Source organism: Lissotriton helveticus, chromosome 3_1, assembly GCF_964261635.1.
Source record: "Lissotriton helveticus chromosome 3_1, aLisHel1.1, whole genome shotgun sequence".
Classification (NCBI taxonomy): Eukaryota; Metazoa; Chordata; class Amphibia; order Caudata; family Salamandridae; genus Lissotriton; species Lissotriton helveticus.
The window spans coordinates 1,653,690,758-1,653,707,902 of NC_136061.1; the positions used below are offsets into that span (position 1 = coordinate 1,653,690,758).

Genomic DNA, 17,145 nt, shown 5'->3' on the forward strand with positions numbered 1-17,145 from the left:
TGATATCTGACTTCAGATTACGTAAGGCCACCAGCCCTGCCCGGGTTCTCATTTTACAACATAAAGGTTTTAGCCATTTACGCCGGGGCGCTAGGTACGCCGGACAAACAAAAAATACATGACCAATTGTCTCTTTGTGATCAGTGCACCAAGGGCAAAACTCATTTGTCTGACCTCTCCAGTTACTAGTGAATGATCTAACTGGAAGCGACCCCACCCGAAACTGGTGATAAAGTTTCCTATCGCTACTCTTGGTGATGGTGTCCCAGTAATCTTCTAAAAAGGGGTCAAGTTTGTGTTCCAAAAACCTACCAGACAGGGATGTAATATCTGTCTTGACAATGAGTTGGTGTCTAACTGAAGCCCATTAGAGGTTTTTAAATTCCTTTTTGGATGGAAAAATGCTGGTATTTGGTTCAAACCACAAGTGAATTAGGCCCATACTGTCCAGCGTTGATCTTAATTTCCTAAACCAGGGAATATTCCCAGACCCCACTATTGATCTTAGATCCAATATTTCATTGGCAAAAGTTGCCAGTTCGGGGGTTGTCCATATTCTCCTCCATAGCGCTGCAGGTCTAAATCTGGCTACATCATCAATGGAATGGCACCCCAGGTCTAATAACAGAGGCTTCATGGGGGTAGATTGGGGAAGGCCAACAAGATTGCGGAGAAATTTATTTTGAACTCTAACCAGCAACGATAGGTCCGAGTGTGCCCATAAGTCCGCACCGTACAAAATCGCTGAACTTATTTTTGCATGATAGATTTTCAATGCTGGGCCTATCCTCTTGGTCAGAGCGGATCTCTGCTCTTTAATCAGGCATCCGGTCAGCTGGGCGAACTTTAGGGAGAATACATCGAGCTGGGGTTTCCAGCTAAGCCTGTTTTCCAGCACAACCCCCAGATAGGTCATGACTTTAACCTGCTCAAGCTCACATCCATTCATACTGACATGGCTCTGTATAAACTTATTTTTAGTTAGCACCATGAATTTTGTCTTGGTTACATTAACCTGTAAATCGTTGTTGTAACAAAATTCCTCAAACTTATTTAGAGCAGACTGGAGACCCATCCTGGTTTTAGATAGAATGAGGGTATCATCTGCAAAGATGAGGAGAGGGAACCTGGTACCACCTAAAACTGGGGCATCTGTTGGAAATGTATCAAAGTACTGCACTACTCTATTAATAAATAACAAGAACAACGTCCTTGCTAGCACACACCCCTGGCGTACGCCTCGGGAGACCGGGAACCTTTCTGTGACCTGCCCCTGTTTTCCCCATCTGACTTGTGCAAAGTTTTCCTCATGAAGTCTAATAACCACTTCTAGTATTTCCCGAGGCATCCCCATATTACCCAGAGCATCCCATAGCTTGGCTCTGGGAACCAAGTCAAAAGCAGACTTTAAGTCTACGAATGCTGCGTAAATGGTCCCACCGCCCAAAATAACAACCTTCCAATAAATTAAAATAAATCTAAACACCTGATCGATTGTGCTGACACAAGATCTAAAGCCTGCCTGAAGCGTGGATAGAGCATTTGCCTGGTCCATCCAGACCTGGATCTTGGCCAGCACCATCCTGGCTACAATTTTTTGGATGGCGTCTATTAAGCTAATTGGTCGGTAGTTCCCCGGGATTGACCGGTCACCTTTTTAGGTTTCGACCTGGCGAAAAGCTGCGCAAGCAGCGTTCGCGCAGGGCGAAAAACTTTTGTGAAGAGTATGTAGCTTGGTCACTGCCTCTCACTTCCATTTGCTAGCTCCATAAATGGAGGCTAGCCATTGGAAGTGAGATCTGTCCGTCACGGTCCGAGGCGATTCGTGGCCATTCCGGCGATCTTTTTCTCATCCTGCCCCTTTTCGCACGTCATGCGGCTGTGGGCGTGTTTTTTGTTTTTTTTCCCGGCATGTTTTGGCCATTTTGGACGTGTCTTTGGAAGGGGTGGGCTGCGCACTGAGGCCGCTGACCGATGTGAAACCCTAGGACACTGTGATGTGCGAGACCGAATCTCATGGTGAACCGTAAAAGAATATTTTTTATAAGAAATAGAGTGGGGTTCTGACTGTGTTATGAGTGTGTGTGTTGGGGGGAGGAGGGTTGATTTATTCGTATCCCCCTGCTTCGACGCAGCTGAGATTTAAGGCTTGTTTAATTGAGTTGTCAAAACAAAAGTTCTCCTCAGAGAGAAACAGTGATACACCGGTAGGTACCATTAGTATATTTTATAGCAGCAGAGCCGGCTTTTGGCATGTGCGAGCTGAGCCCGGGCACAGGGGCGCCAGTCTTCAGAGGGGTAGCGGAGCTGTCTGCATTAATGGCATGCAATCAGCAGCATCTGTCTGACTTGGCTGAGGCTCCAGTGATTCAGTTTGAAGTGTGTTTAATCATTTGCTAAACCTGTAGCAGGTGACCCCCCCTCCTCCTTTCCCCCCCCGCTTCCCTGTCCTTCCATCTCCCTTTCACATCCTGCCGCCACCCCCAGCAAACAGCTTGGTACCAGTGTGAAGAAAGCTGAGCTTTGGGTGATTTCGTGTGAACTCGAGGAGGTGCAGGGGTGTTTGTGTTTAGAGGCTAGAAACCACCGTGATCCCATCAGTTAGGAGCTAACCTGTGAATATTGCGAGGGTGACATAGGTCTTTCTGTATGGCCGGCTCTGCATAGCAGGCTAGGAAACCCCAGGTATTCCCATAACTGTGACTGCTCGAGCAAAACAGACAACCATGACCCACAGGAAACAAGAGCAAGCAGCAGGAGCTCTCTCTCTCACGCAAACAGCGTTCACTTGGGGTTGGACGGTATCTGCCGAGTGACTCCATCTTATGTGACATCATCAGCCAAACCTATCTTTTCAGCCAGATAGCTCAGTGAGCTAAGTGCTCACGGTTCACACCCTTTGTGACGTCCAGGTAGCAGGTTTGGATCACGGCAGGGCTGACTCAGCGTGTTATCCTTCAGAGGTAGAAAAGTGGGTAATATAGTACCTGTGATACACGAAACTGCAACATGGTGGATGGAATCCAGCACTATAAAAATAAGTTATTGGTATTTGTCCTTATTATTGGCATACTCTGCCTTTGTGCTCCTAAACAGATCTCATCCACCATCTCTCTCGAGACATAAAAAGGGAAATTTACAACAACACCTCCAGAAGTAAACACGTCCAGTCCAGCCGGGGGAGGAGGGGACTCCCGACCGAAGTTTGTTCGGAGCATGAACCGCGACCCCCGCGCCGCCGGCCGGGTGAGCTGCCCCGGGCACCCATGGGCGTTCCGCAGGGACCCCTGACTTCAGTTCGCAAAAGGCACAAGGGGGGGGGGGTCCTGGGGAGCCGACGGGTTGACCTTTTTAGCTCCCAGGTCGTCCTTGCTGTGGCCCACGGGGGCCTTTACCTCAGTCCCTCCTCGCCCTGGTCGTAGCCGATGAACCCAGCGTCAGTCCGCAGTCACCCGGGACCCGCTCCGGGGAAGGATCCGAGCTGCAACCGGGCCGTTGGGGGGCGGCTGGGACGAGGGCGCTGCGCTACACGTGTGTCTTCTCTGCAGTCCATAGATGCTAGCAGTAGCTTCAGTCCGCGGGGTGCCCTGGCTGTACTCCGCAGGGTGTTCCTGATGTCCTGACTACTCCGCAATGTACCGACATCACCCCTCAGGGTGTTACGACTGCTCACCGCAGGATGTCCCGACTTGCAATCTGTAATGTGACTGACTGCATAGCACTGAGTGGCTGCCTGGGGAATCATGTCTACTTTCTGTCTTTTGGGGGGTCCTGACTGCACTTTTCATGGGGTGCTGATTGCTGTCTGCTGGGGGCTCGCATTAACTGTACTCTACGGGGGAGGGGTCGACTGCACTAGACGAGGCGTCCTGACTACACTATGGGAATCTCGACTGCGCCCCAAGGGGGCTGACTGAACTCCGGGAGGGGGGCTACTAGCACTGCACCGCACACAGAGAGGCTTGCCACACTCCCGGGACTGACTGCAGCTCTCAGGGGGCCCTGACCTCAGTCCATGTGAGGGGGGCGGCGGTTGCCACAATCTACAGTGGTGTAGCCGCAGTCCAGAGTAGGCAGCCCTGCATTGGTGAAGCCAGTATGTGTCCGGGAGAGTAGGATGGAGGCAGGGGCGTAGCTTAGTCAAAGGTGTAGGGGGGTGCGAGTCTGAGATTTCTCAATTAGCAACATCCTGGACCCAACTGAAAAGAGTAGCAACCAGCTGAGGTCACTGAACGGCAATAATGGACAAGCTCAGGGGCATTACTCAGTAGCTTTAAGATATTTAGTAAAGCAAGCACATTCTTGGTAGCAATAATATAATCATAAACCACAACTTAATTAGCATAGAACTCAAAATGTCTATGTATTTGCAAACTGCAGTAAAATATAAATCATTTGTTTTAGTATGTGCTTAAAAGGCGCAATAGAACACTTATAATGGAACACCTATAGTTGGAAACAAACAGCTTTTTTTTTTCACAACCGTTGGAAACAAACGGCTTTTACCAGAAAAATTATTTTATTGATTCTTTTCCACGTGTCTGCAACTATCAAAACATTTGTACTCTGTTTATAAGCATTCAACTATATCATTCTATATTAGTTTGTGTCCATTGGAACTATTCAGTGGATCAGTTTCTCTTTACCATGATAAACCTTTAGGCCAGATAAACCCCAATTTACAAAAGAGCAGAGGAACAAAATCATAAAAGGTGGACTTTTACGAAAAAGAAAGCAAAATAAAGTTGGACCTTAAACTGAAACGTGTTTATCCTTTAAAATGATCCACTGTCAAGCAAATGATTTAAGCGCTCATCTATCATTGCGGATGTAAGGTAATTCTTTACCAGTTTGCACACTTGTTAATTGCAAAAGTATATAGAACGCACTTTAGCTCTGCCTCAGAGTAGTAATTCTCGCTTGGTTATTTTTCTGTGAACCACGTGTTAGCCTTCATTGACAGAGGCGTTGCTTGATTAGTAAGATTAGGGGGAGTGGGTGAGCTTCAGATTTCCCCATAATCACGCTGGCATATAATGTTAAAATATATTACATGATGGCAGGACTCAAAGAGGGGCATTAGGGGCAGTGGAAGGAGGGATGGATGCGGGTCTGTAGGAGGACTAAGTAAGGGGAAATAATATTTTGTAAAATAACCAAATCATTTTAGGGCTTTCAAAACTGAGATGAGAATTTGTGTTTTTGTCTGTGTATGCATGCAAAAATCCCAAGTGAAATCTGACAGACACCTTACCATAGCGGACTGAAAGCACCTGTACCCAACTGCTAGGGCGTGCTAGGGAGTGCTAGGGAGTGCAGAGTGACTGCAGAGTGCTAGGGAGTGCAGAGTGGCTAGGGAGTGCAGAGTGACCAGGGAGTGCTAGGGAGTGCAGAGTGACTAAGGAGTGCTAGGGAGTGCAGAGTGACTAGGGAGTGCAGAGAGACTAGGGACTGCTAGGGAGTGCAGAGTGCAAGGGAGTGCAGAGTGCAAGGGAGTGCAGACTGCAAGGGAGTGCAGAGTGCGAGGGAGTGCAGAGTGCGAGGGAGTGCAGAGTGCGGGGGAGTGCAGAGTGCAAGGGAGTGCAGAGTGCAAGGGAGTGCAGAGTGCAAGGGAGTGCGAGGGAGTACGAGGGAGTGCAGAGTGACTAGGGAGGGCTAGGGAGTGCTAGGGAGTGCAGAGTGACTAGGGAGGGCTAGGGAGTGCAGAGTGACTAGGGAGGGCTAGGGAGTGCTAGGGATTGCAGAGTGACTAGGGAGGGCTAGGGAGTGCTAGGGATTGCAGAGTGACTAGGGAGGGCTAGGGAGTGCTAGGGACTGCAGAGTGACTAGGGAGGGCTAGGGAGTGCTAGGGACTGCAGAGTGACTAGGGAGTGCTATGGAGTGCTAGGGACTGCAGAGTGACTGCAGAGATTAAGCTAATGGCAATGTAAATGACAATGCCATTTATTTATCTGTTTCAAAACCAACACATAAATACAAATTTTGTCATTTACAATGCCAATAGCTCTAACTTTTCCAAAGGCAAAACCATTGCATTGTAAATGCTTGTTTAAATATGGGGAGTATCTTGGCACCCCGCCAAGAGTCCGGGATGGGTGCGCCCTTCCCTATAGCAGTCGCTAGGAAGGTAATATAAGGCACCCAGTTATTAGAGTCAAATTTAAATAAGTCAGCAGGAATGCAATCCATGCCTGGTGCTTTACCACCTTGCACCGACATGAGAGCGGTCTCGGCGTCCCTACTAGTGAATACCAGGGGATTAGACTGGATCGATAACCTAAGTGCGGAATCGACACAAGCCGGAGCTGCATCAAATTCCAGACCCTGAAATTGCGACCCAAAATAGTCAACCCAGTGTCCAGCAGACACATGGTTTGCCGGAACTTGTGGATCCCCTGTATTTCCCCATTTGACTACCTGCCAAAATTTAGACTGATTACTTAGTTTACTGGCCTCAAATAAAGCCTGCCAATGCTGGTCATCCCAGTCCTTCTTGGCCAGTTTAAGGGTTTTCCTATAACCTAGCTTGCCTAACATCTTCAGTAATTCGAGTTTTAAGGGCTTTGACCAGGAACCCGTAGGCCAGCCTGCACGATTTATTATACCAGCGATTCCCTGGTTTATTAGGGGAGGGATTCCTGGGCTTACCACTCTTAAAAAAAAAGGATTTCAGGGCCCCAAAAAGCTGCTCATGTAGAGCACTAACAGATGCAATCTCATTGTCACTATCACCCAGAGCTTGAAGAGCACTCAATGTGTTCGAAACCTCCTGGGAGATCCTAACCAATATTGGAGGATCATCAATAACCCTATCCCAGCGAACCCTGCGCCTATCATTGGTGAGGAGGGCCTCAGTGGTACCAAACACCAGCGGACTGGCACTCACCGTACCTCCCTCTATACAGAGGCTAAGGATGAGCGGGTTGTGGTCGCTCTCCGGGCGGGAGGGTATTATCATATCCTCCATACTTGACCAAAGCTCCACCTTTAGTAGTATATAGTCAATACGACTAGAGTGAGTACCATTATCAAATGTCACCTGGCCAACTTTGTCGGAACTGGAACGGCCATTGACAGCTCTTAGGCCCCACTCAAGACACAGACCCAACCACTGGAGGACCTCCTCTGTCCACTTTTTTATGGGGTTTAGTTCGAGTTTGGGTATGTCCCATTGGGCGTCTTCTACTGCAAAAATGTCATCCCCCTCGAGACCTATAGGTTTGAAAGTGCAGTTCAGATCGCCTGCCACAATCACCATACCATCCGTCCCGGAAGAGTTGAAAATGAGATCCAGCTCATTAATTATGCCTGAGCTCCTCCCTCCTACCTGACCCCTGGCATAGATATTAATAATCGTAGTGATGTAATGTATGTATAGGCATTTATATAGCGCACTACTTACCCGTAGGGTCCCAAGGCGCTTCGACCGCTGCGAAACCCTTCCTGGCTTCCCTGAGAGATGGTCCCTTAATGGGTATCTCCAGGGTGAGACCAGGCATCCCCGGCGGTCTGGTGGGGCCGTTAGTGAAGATGAGGCAAGCTAATGCCCAGAGTTGCCGAGTGTGATCGCTGATCAGAGTGGGCACCGAGGCGAGAGAATTATCAAGTCCGCTGACCCTGGTCCAGAACCCTGCCGCGCCGGGAATCGAACCCTGGTCCCGGGCCGTCCTCTGCTCTCGGGTCTGCCGCCTCTAACCAGTGAGCCACACTACTTCACTAGTCACCAGTTGATTTGGACTGGTCAGCTTAATCACGAGTATATCTGGATTAACCATTATTACTTCGGACACCCTGTAACCGAGTGACTGCCTGACGCAGATGGTTAAACCACCCGATGGTCGACCTCTTATATTTCTCGTGGCAGGTTTGTAAAAGTTCAGGTATCCAAGGCGATGAATAGGGTCAGCGGCCCAACTTTCCTGAAAGATCAGAATATCCTGTTCCTCCACGAAAATGGACCACTCAGCTATATCGAGTTTATTCCTTAGCCCTGTGATATTCCACAAGACTATTTTCAGCAGGTTACCCCGGTTACTGAGCTTGCGCTGTTCTAATGCCAACTCATTAGGCCCAAGTGGGCTCCCATCCTCTATCAGCAGCCTTCTATCTGCAATATCTACTGCAGATGACCCAACCTTTCCAAAGTCTACAACCCGGCCACCCTTAGCAATCCCTGGGACAATCCCCCCATACGATGTTGAATCCATTCTAGGGGGAGCACAACCAGCTGAACCGCACCCATTGTCCCCCACTATATTTTCAACTGTTTGGCTAGGGGGGCTTACCTTAATCTCCCCTCCTATAGCCTGCAACCCAGTGCTGTCATGGGAGATGCTCGCGAGTCAGTCAACCCCTTCCAGACCCATTAGTGGCTCGTACCTATTGAACAGGGGGCAATGGTACTCATCCCTGAAGAACACACTAGGGCCCAAAGGTCTCCTCCTAAACGTATGTTTGGGGTGTTGGATTGGGCCAAGATTCATATTACTATAGAAGTAGTTAAGACACAGGGGTTGGATAGCGCCCTCTCCACCCGTCCTGGGCTCATTACAGATGTAATCTACCACCCACGGGTCTCTAAAATTAATGATAACACAGTCACCCACTATGTCTTTTGCTCTATGACCCACCCAACTCACCCGTCTCACATTCAAAATTTCCACTTTGGAAGAGGGGGGAAAAGATCTATTTGTATTCAACCAATGCATGACTTTATTTTTTAACTCCATGTACGATTCTGGTTTCTCCATACCAATCCTGGGAACTCCCGCCAGAACAACCGTATATGGAACAGATTCACGGGGAAGATTAATACAAGGCAACCTTTGGAATCTGTTTGCACCACCCTGTGATAAGGACCCATTGGGCTGACTACCCTCTGGCTGAACAGGTTGTGCGGGCTGTTGCCTTGACACCTCAGTTGTTCCCGACCCCTGTACCCTAGGAGGGCACAGAGGATTACTTCCTGCTGGGTACTTAGGAGCACTGGGCATAAGCTTCTGACTGGCGATCTTGGCCTTATCCACTTTCTGAGCTACCCTACCACTGTTAGCAACCCCAGTATTAATGGAAACAGGAGCATCAGCATATGTGTGCTTCAAACCCTTCACTAAAGTGTCTAGCGCGTCGGTATTCGCTCGCGCTATCTTTTCAAGTTGGTCAAGTTTACTATTCATCAATCTCGATCCCTCCAAGAGGGGTAGCATCAATGATTTAACTAGTATTTCGATTTTATCTAGCAATCCCTCATTACTACTGTCTCGGTCTAACTGTTGGTTAATAACCAGGGAAACTATAGACTCTCCAGGAGACGGGGGGGGTGAGGTGGAACCTGCTTAGACCCAAATAATTTTGAAATTTTTGCTAAGCCGCCCTTCTGTGGACCACCCCCTCTTTTCCTCTTACCTAAAAGAGGTTATCCTTAATGTTTTTTCTCCTCGCAGGTTCCGAATTATTAGGTTTGGGAGTAGTATTCGGGTCAGTAGTGGATTGGGAACCCTAAGCTGCGGGCTTCTTGAAATCGGGGACCCTCCTGATAGGCTTGTGGGTGAACAATCCACGGAGTTACCAGACCCCAGCAACAGAATGCTAGAGTTCGGGCTCTGCGCGGCTAGTTGCACACTTGGTACCAGGGGTTCGGGGGTCGATACAGACCAAATCGGGCATAACGATGAGCGTTTCCCTGTAATAAGATCCAGGGACAAATGCTTCTCGGTAAATGCGATTTCTTTTTCTAAGACCGCTGTTGCTCTAGTAATAAATTGGTCAAGAGTGCCAGTGGCCGCCCCCCCGGTGGTGGAAAGGGTCATCTTTCTACCCCTCCCTGAACGAAGAGCCGTAGAATAAAGCGTTTGGAACACAACCCCAGTGGAAAAACAGACTCTAAGAGCACAGGACAATAAAATAAGTTAAAATAACCTGCCGTGCTCTGGCTGGCAACAACTAACTTCCACACGTCCCCAGAACCAAGGGGGATAGCCCGGCCCGGCCTCAATCGACCTTGGACGGTCTCAGACGGGCCCGCCCTTGGCCCGGGCTTCGCCCGCGCGCGTCCTGCGAGACGCGTGAATGGGCGTAACTAAATAGAGGGAGGGGAGGTGATGGTAGGCGGGAAGAGGATCAGCTGCGCCCAATGTCGCGCACTGCCTACTGGTCCTCACAGTCCCGCGGCCTCCCGGTGGTGTAGACTAATTAGCCCCGGTCCGTGAGTCAAGCAATGGGGAGACAGAGTCACTTTCTCATGAAGCCCAGGTCAGCAGGTAAATGAAAAGGGGCCAAAGATGTTCCAAGCACGCAAAAAAGACACTCAGCACTTCCAGAAACGGCTGCGAGCGGCACCCCATATATATATATCCATAACAACTCCTTCCCCGAAGAGAAACAGCGGAGGCCTGAGGGGATTCCTGAAAGGCACTTTATTTCAAGAATGTACAAGTTAGTGGCGGCTTATGCGTTTCGGCATACTTCTTGCCTTCTTCAGCGCCCTGCACTAACATAAGTCCAGCAATTAATCCAACAGCTCTGCTTCACTGAATATAGTGCTGACGACACTGGGCTCCTCCCCAAGCAGAGTCTGCTCACCTGTTGGGGATCGTGGAAAATTAAAGGAACTCCAACTCCCAGCATGCATCTAGGTCATGCATCTGGGTCGGTGGTGAGGGGAGCAAAACCTTGATGGTACCGGCTACAGTGTCTCTGTACAGGCTGGGATGGCGTGACTCGTTCCCTCACACCCAGAAACCAAAGCGCCTCCTCGGGTCCCTTCGGACTGCTACAGCCGTGCAATGTGGTAGACCAATGTGCGGGGACACCCATGCAGCACACAACGTCCTAAAAAAAAAAAAAAATATATATATATATATATATATATATATATATATATATATATATATATATATATATATATATATATATATATATATATCGTTCACATCCTTTGAAAAAACCGGGACCCTCGTACTGCGGTGCACACCAGGGTCAAAGGCACCCTGTATGTATTGCGTTTCACCACACGCTCACAAGCGTGAAAATGCACTCGAAATCCAGAGTATATTCACCATTCAATTATACCATCCAGTAAAGTTCATGGGTGTAAATTCTTTATTCCAGCATGGAACACAGTTCATGGAACTAACCCCCTACTAACTGTGTTCCATGCTGGAATAAAGAATTTACACCCATGAACTTTACTGGATGGTATAATTGAATGGTGAATATACTCTGGATTTCGAGTGCATTTTCACGCTTGTGAGCGTGTGGTGAAACGCAATATATATATATATATATATATATATATATATATATATATATATATATATATATATATATATATATATATATATATATATATATATATATATATATATATATATATATATATATATATATATATATATATATATATATATATATATATATATATATATATATATATATACCCACAAGTCTGGAGAAAAGGTTTTGGAAAGGACTTACATTGAAGGAGAAGCAATTTTAGGCGGGGGCTTCTAAAATAAAGGAATGTATGGCTTACAAAATCGACAGTCTCCCGCCTGAATCGGGTCTGTTGGCATATGACCATTCCTGATACTCAAGACACAAGAGCTCCGCTATAAATCTCACTTTTCTTTGTCACATGTTGGCAAGCGTGCCTAATGGTTCCATAGTCGACAAAGACGCATGCATTTTTACATAAATTATACATAAAATATACGATGTAATGTCATACTCCACATCTTTGATAATATCTAGTAGCTGTGCTCTCTTTAGAATTCAACTTCCGTTGAAGTGACATAGCGTCCTTTGCTGGTTCACTTTCGCTTACTCCATAAACGGTTAGCATTCTAGTCTTTTGTATAATCGCTGGTCTCCACCCACTCCCTGCCCAGGATAGATTCAAGCTTTCCTTACGACCAATGAGGTCGTGATGACGTGCCTCCCACGGTCATCCCAGAGGCGAATGACGTTCTCTCCATGGAAACCGCCTCGGCGCCGCCGCAGAGCCGTCATGGCTGCCCGGCTTCTTGGCAGCCGCTTCTGGTCGTCTCCTGCTTGCTTCCTAGCCATGCTGGTAGCCCTGTTGTTCTTTCAGTGCCGCCAGGCCTATGGCACCTGCCGGCACCACGTGCCTAGCCCCGGGGAGGTAGGTCATCGCAGGGGAAGTGGTCTGCAAGAGAAGTTTTTAGTAGATACTGTACAGGTTTTGTGGTTGTGGAGCACGATTGGGGAGACAGTATGTGTAGAGAGAGGGCTTGTGTGGAAGGCACTCGTGCGGTCCTTTCTGTTGTCACCTGCGAAGTCTGATGCATCAAACTAGCGCATTTAGGGCAGTGTTTTTGAACGCTTTAGGCGTGACTGTCGGGTATCATAAACAAGAGTGTGTGGCACTTTGTCAGATTGTGTGTGGGAGGGTGTGAATTGGGCACATATTGGGGTAATAAATATGTATAGGGATGACACTGTTGAAATTTGACTGGGAGGTGACTAATGAAATAACGGTGTGGGCTGGAAATGATTTAAAAAACTAATCTCTGGGATCCCATACATTGATGGTCAGGGTGTGACTTTGCAAAAGGGGTGGAGTCACGAGGGCGGAGTCATAAAAATCAGTCTGATGGTTGTTATACATTTATGTTGTGTCAACAAGGATACATTTGACAGTAATTCTATTTTTGCTTAGTTAATTGGTCGCAAAGAACCAGGATTCTAGAATATCTTGTGGAGTTATTCTTCCTACGGCAAACATATTTGTGTGTTCAGCAGTTTTCAAGGGAGAATAATACGAACGATAATTAATACTCTTGCTGGAGAGATCTGTGTTTAGTCTTGTCAAAGTTTTGACTCGTAAAGTGGGATTGAGGGTTAACAGGCCTGCTGGAAAGCCCATTGCGTACGCAAATCACGGATTTGTATGTTTTGTCCACTGGTAAATGGATTATGGCTTTTGACACAGAGATCCTTTTGTTACTTAAAGTTCATTAGTTGCGATCCTTTTGAGCTACGAACCGCCAACAAGGAGCTGCGTGCAAACTGTAAGGCTTGGGTTTATAATATTACTGCTTTTTTCATCTGAATGTATCATTATCCCAATGTTGCTAAAAAAAAAAAAAGTTCCTTTTGGCAGTGATAGTTACATTTGAAATGCTGTCTTTGTGTTTCTCCTAACCAAGCACTCTTAGCATTTAATGCCTACCAGTACAGATTATATGTTTTGTAATTTCATTTATATAGCACTTAATATCCCTTATAAGGCGTCAAAGGGCTTTTTCGGCGAAGTGTGACTCCCACACCGTGTAACCTCCACATCGTGTAACCTTTTATTGACTTTTGTATTTCCTGTACATTCATTTATTTGACACACTTGTAAGATTTATTGTCTCTTTATAATGTGTGTGTGTTTGTGTGTTGTAACATTCTCTGACACCCTACATTTGAATGAGTTGCACTATAAAAGAAACAAGCATTGGAAATGCAATAGGTCTCGCATTAGAAAAGTTGGAGCTATTGGTCTTGTAAATGACAAATTTTTGATTTATGTTTTGTTTTTGAAAATAGCGAAATTAATAGCTTTGTCATTTACAATGCCAATAGTTATAACTTTCACAAATGTGATACCTATACCATTTGTAATGCAATATGTGTTGTATTTACGTGACTTACATGTATTGATATTACAAATGAAAATGGCTTTTAATTTTTTAAAATAATTAATACTTAAATAAAAGGTATTGTAATAATGGTAATAGCTTAAACTTTTGTAAATAACTTTTGTGAAGATTATGTTCAGTGTATTTTATTGTGACGAAAATACAAGAACAGAAGTGAAATATTAACATATTTGTTACATTTGCAATAAAGCTTGAAACATTGAGAGAACATATTTGAACCAGTTGTTGAATGGTTGCACAGATCGATGCTCTGGTGGCGCTGAGTGATGTTATGATGGCGAACGAGTGATGCTGTGGCGTTTAGTGATGCTGTGGTAGAGCATAGTGATGTTGTGGTGCCCCTGAGTGATGCTGTGGTGGTGGTGAGTGATGCTGTATGCTATGCTATGTTTTGTTTTGATATCCTATGTTTTGTTTTGCTATGCTACGTTTTGCTATCCTATGCTTTGATTTTTTATGCTATGCTGTTTTGTTATGCTATGTTATGCTATGATGCTATGTTTTGTTATGATAAGCTATGTTTTGTTGTGTTTTATTATGCTATGCTTTGTTTTGCTATGCTATGTTTTGGTATGCTATGCTATGTTTTGTTGTGTTTGGTATGCTTTGCTATGTTTTGCTATGCTATTATATGTTTTGTTTTGCTATGCTGTTTTGTTGTGTTTTGTAAAGCTCTGCTATGTTTTGTTGTGTTTTGCTATGTTTTGTTATGCTATGTATTTTTTAATGCTATGTTTTGTTATGTTATGCTGCTTTGTTATACTTTGCTATGTTTTGTTTTGCTATCCTATGCTTTGTTTTGCTATGCTACGTTTTGCTATCCTATGCTTTGATTTTTTTATGCTATGCTGTGTTTTGTTATGCTATGCTATGTTATGCTATGATGCTATGTTTTGTTGTGTTTGGTATGCTTTGCTATGTTTTGCTATGTTTTGGTATGCTATGCTATGTTTTGGTATGCTATGGTTTGTTGTGTTTGGTATGCTTTGCTATGTTTTGCTATGCTATTATATGTTTTGTTTTGCTATGCTGTTTTGTTGTGTTTTGTAAAGCTATGCTATGTTTTGTTGTGTTTTGCTATGTTTTGTTATGCTATGCTTTGTTTTGTTTTGTTTTGCTATGCTTTGTTATATTATGTTATGCTTTGTTTTGTTATGCTATGTTTTGTTATGCTATGCTATGTTTTGTTGTGTTTAGTTATGCTATGGTATGCTTTGTTGTGTTTTGCTATGCTGTTTTGTTTTGTTATGCTACGTTTTGTTTTGCTATCCTATGCTGTTTTGTTATGCTTTTGCTATGTTTTGCTATCCTATGCTTTTTTTTGTTATGCTATGCTGTGCTGTGCTGTGTTTTGTTATGCTATGTATTGTTATGCTATGCTGGTGAAGGTGTGAGGGTGTGTGTGAGGGTGTGTGTGAGGGTGAGTGAGTGAGGGTGAGTGTGTGAGGGTGAGGGGGTGTGAGGGGGTGAGGGTGAGTGAGGGTGTGTGAGTGTGAGGGTGTGTGAGGGTGAGGTGGTGTGAGGGTGAGGGGGTGTGAGGGTGAGGGGGTGTGTGAGGGTGAGTGAGGGTTGTGAGGGTGAGTGAGGGGGGAGGGGGGGGGAAAGAAAACAGAACTATCTCTCCGGAACCAAATCATTTTTACGAGACCAGACATAAGTAGCAAACATTTCGAAGCCCTCCCGCTCGTAGTTTGAATCATGAAATGAACATAGGGGCCAAAGTGAAAAGATAGAACAATAACACGTCCGTACTTGTGATTGAAGTTAAGGGACATGGACCCACGCTTCCCCCATTTAAACCCAAGGAACGGACGTTTTCAAAGATGGAGCAACACGTCCTTGGACCCCCACTAACAAAAGGAAGATATAAATGCGGCACGAATAAACAGGCCAGCGAAGATCCCATACCTTAACAACATCGCAATATCATCAAAAAGCCGATCCATCGCCGAGCAGTGATGCGTGGAAAACAGCAAACAAGGAAATACCTGGCGTGTATTAGAGCTGTTTTTTTTAATTAATATTATATATATACTTCCCGCGTTCGGCCCTGATCCAATCAGGGAGCAGGGCAGGATAGAGACTGCGGTAGGGAGAATCAAAATCCGAAATGGCACTAGGAGTCATCAGACCGGGTGCCTGACATCTCCGACAACTGGCGGCTCGGGCATTCAGACCCCTCCTGCCCCAGTTGTCAGCATTTGTCACATTTGTGCACTTTGCTGAGGATGAAAGTGTGCTGGTATCAAGTGACCCACAGTTTATACAGAGAGCAGTTGAAGAGGGACATTTATCTACTGAGCTAATTTTCGGACATATTGTGGGATCTACAGGTTTACACACACATCAGTATGTTCATTAACTGAAGAAGTTACTGTTTTGATAAAGGCCAATAATATGAAGGTTTGGATACAGGTCTCCCCAGTCAGCGTGTCGACCATTGAGCTATTTCAGAGCGAGTATAGCGGCTGTGCTGAGATACTAATGGAAATTGATACGATTGTTCCCGAATGAGTTATTAACAAAAATATTGTCACCATTAAGTAATTATTAGTATGAATTTTGCGGGAACGTCAATGAGATAAACGCGGAGAAAGCAAGGTGAAAGCAGCGGCAAAAATCAAGGAGAAGGCACTCAAATAATGAGAAAAAGCGAGGAGACACGGCCGGCCAGCCGTGAAAAAGCCTTTGATGCAGCAGGGGGTAATTAGGGGAGGAGAATGGCTGGGCTGAGGCAGAGCGCCAAGCCTTTGATGCAGCAGGGGGCGGAGCGGGAAGAGCTGCTGGCGGCACTAAGCTGACGATTTGATGCTGTGCACGCGCATTTTAACTAATTGCGCTTGCGCATTGAGTTAAAAGTGCACATGCACTTCATCAAATCGCCAGTGAATCGCCAGTGTAGGTAAGCTCTGTTTAAGCCCCCATAGTCTCGCTCTGCTCAATGCGCATGTGCATTGACAGGCGAGACCTAACAAAAAACGACTAAGTGCTAATGAAACTTATTTGTTTAAATACTCATACAGACAGATACATCAGTCGTTCTTACAGTGCAGACATCACTGATATACGGGGGTGGAACAAAGTAAAAAACCTGACTCCAAATCATAGTTTCTATTAACTACTTGCTAAGTCAGAACAAGCTGGGTGCTGTGGTTCTGAAATTCTGGACCCTACTGTTGTCCCGGTATCGAGGTCCGATACCCGTGTCCCGAAACATCAACGTACCATGACGAATTTGGTGTCGACGAACCGATAATGATTAGGACATCATTCCTATGCATTTGCGTCATGATCGAGACATGCTAACACCCCTGAATCGTAGTTTCCGTCCCGACCCCTCAGACTCCATTTTGTAAACGGTATCCATCTTGTGTCTTGCCCTCATGATAAGTCAATTAAAGGTCGAGCTTGATCTAAAAGGACACGTCCACCTTCCCTGACTCCCCCCTGACCTGTCCCAACTGACTCCCTTGCCTCC

General features: G+C 45.9%; 1 protein-coding gene across 1 annotated transcript in view; it reads left to right on the forward strand.

Moving 5' to 3' along the window:
• Positions 1–11,925: 11,925 nt before the first annotated feature.
• The window catches only part of LMLN (leishmanolysin like peptidase), a 319,237-nt gene continuing 314,017 nt past the window's right edge, over positions 11,926–17,145 (forward strand). Inside the window, exon 1 of the mRNA XM_078682424.1 lies at positions 11,926–12,142. Within this exon, the coding sequence (XP_078538550.1) occupies positions 11,927–12,142 (216 nt within the window). The 5' untranslated portion in view covers position 11,926. The remainder of the gene's footprint in view (positions 12,143–17,145) is intronic.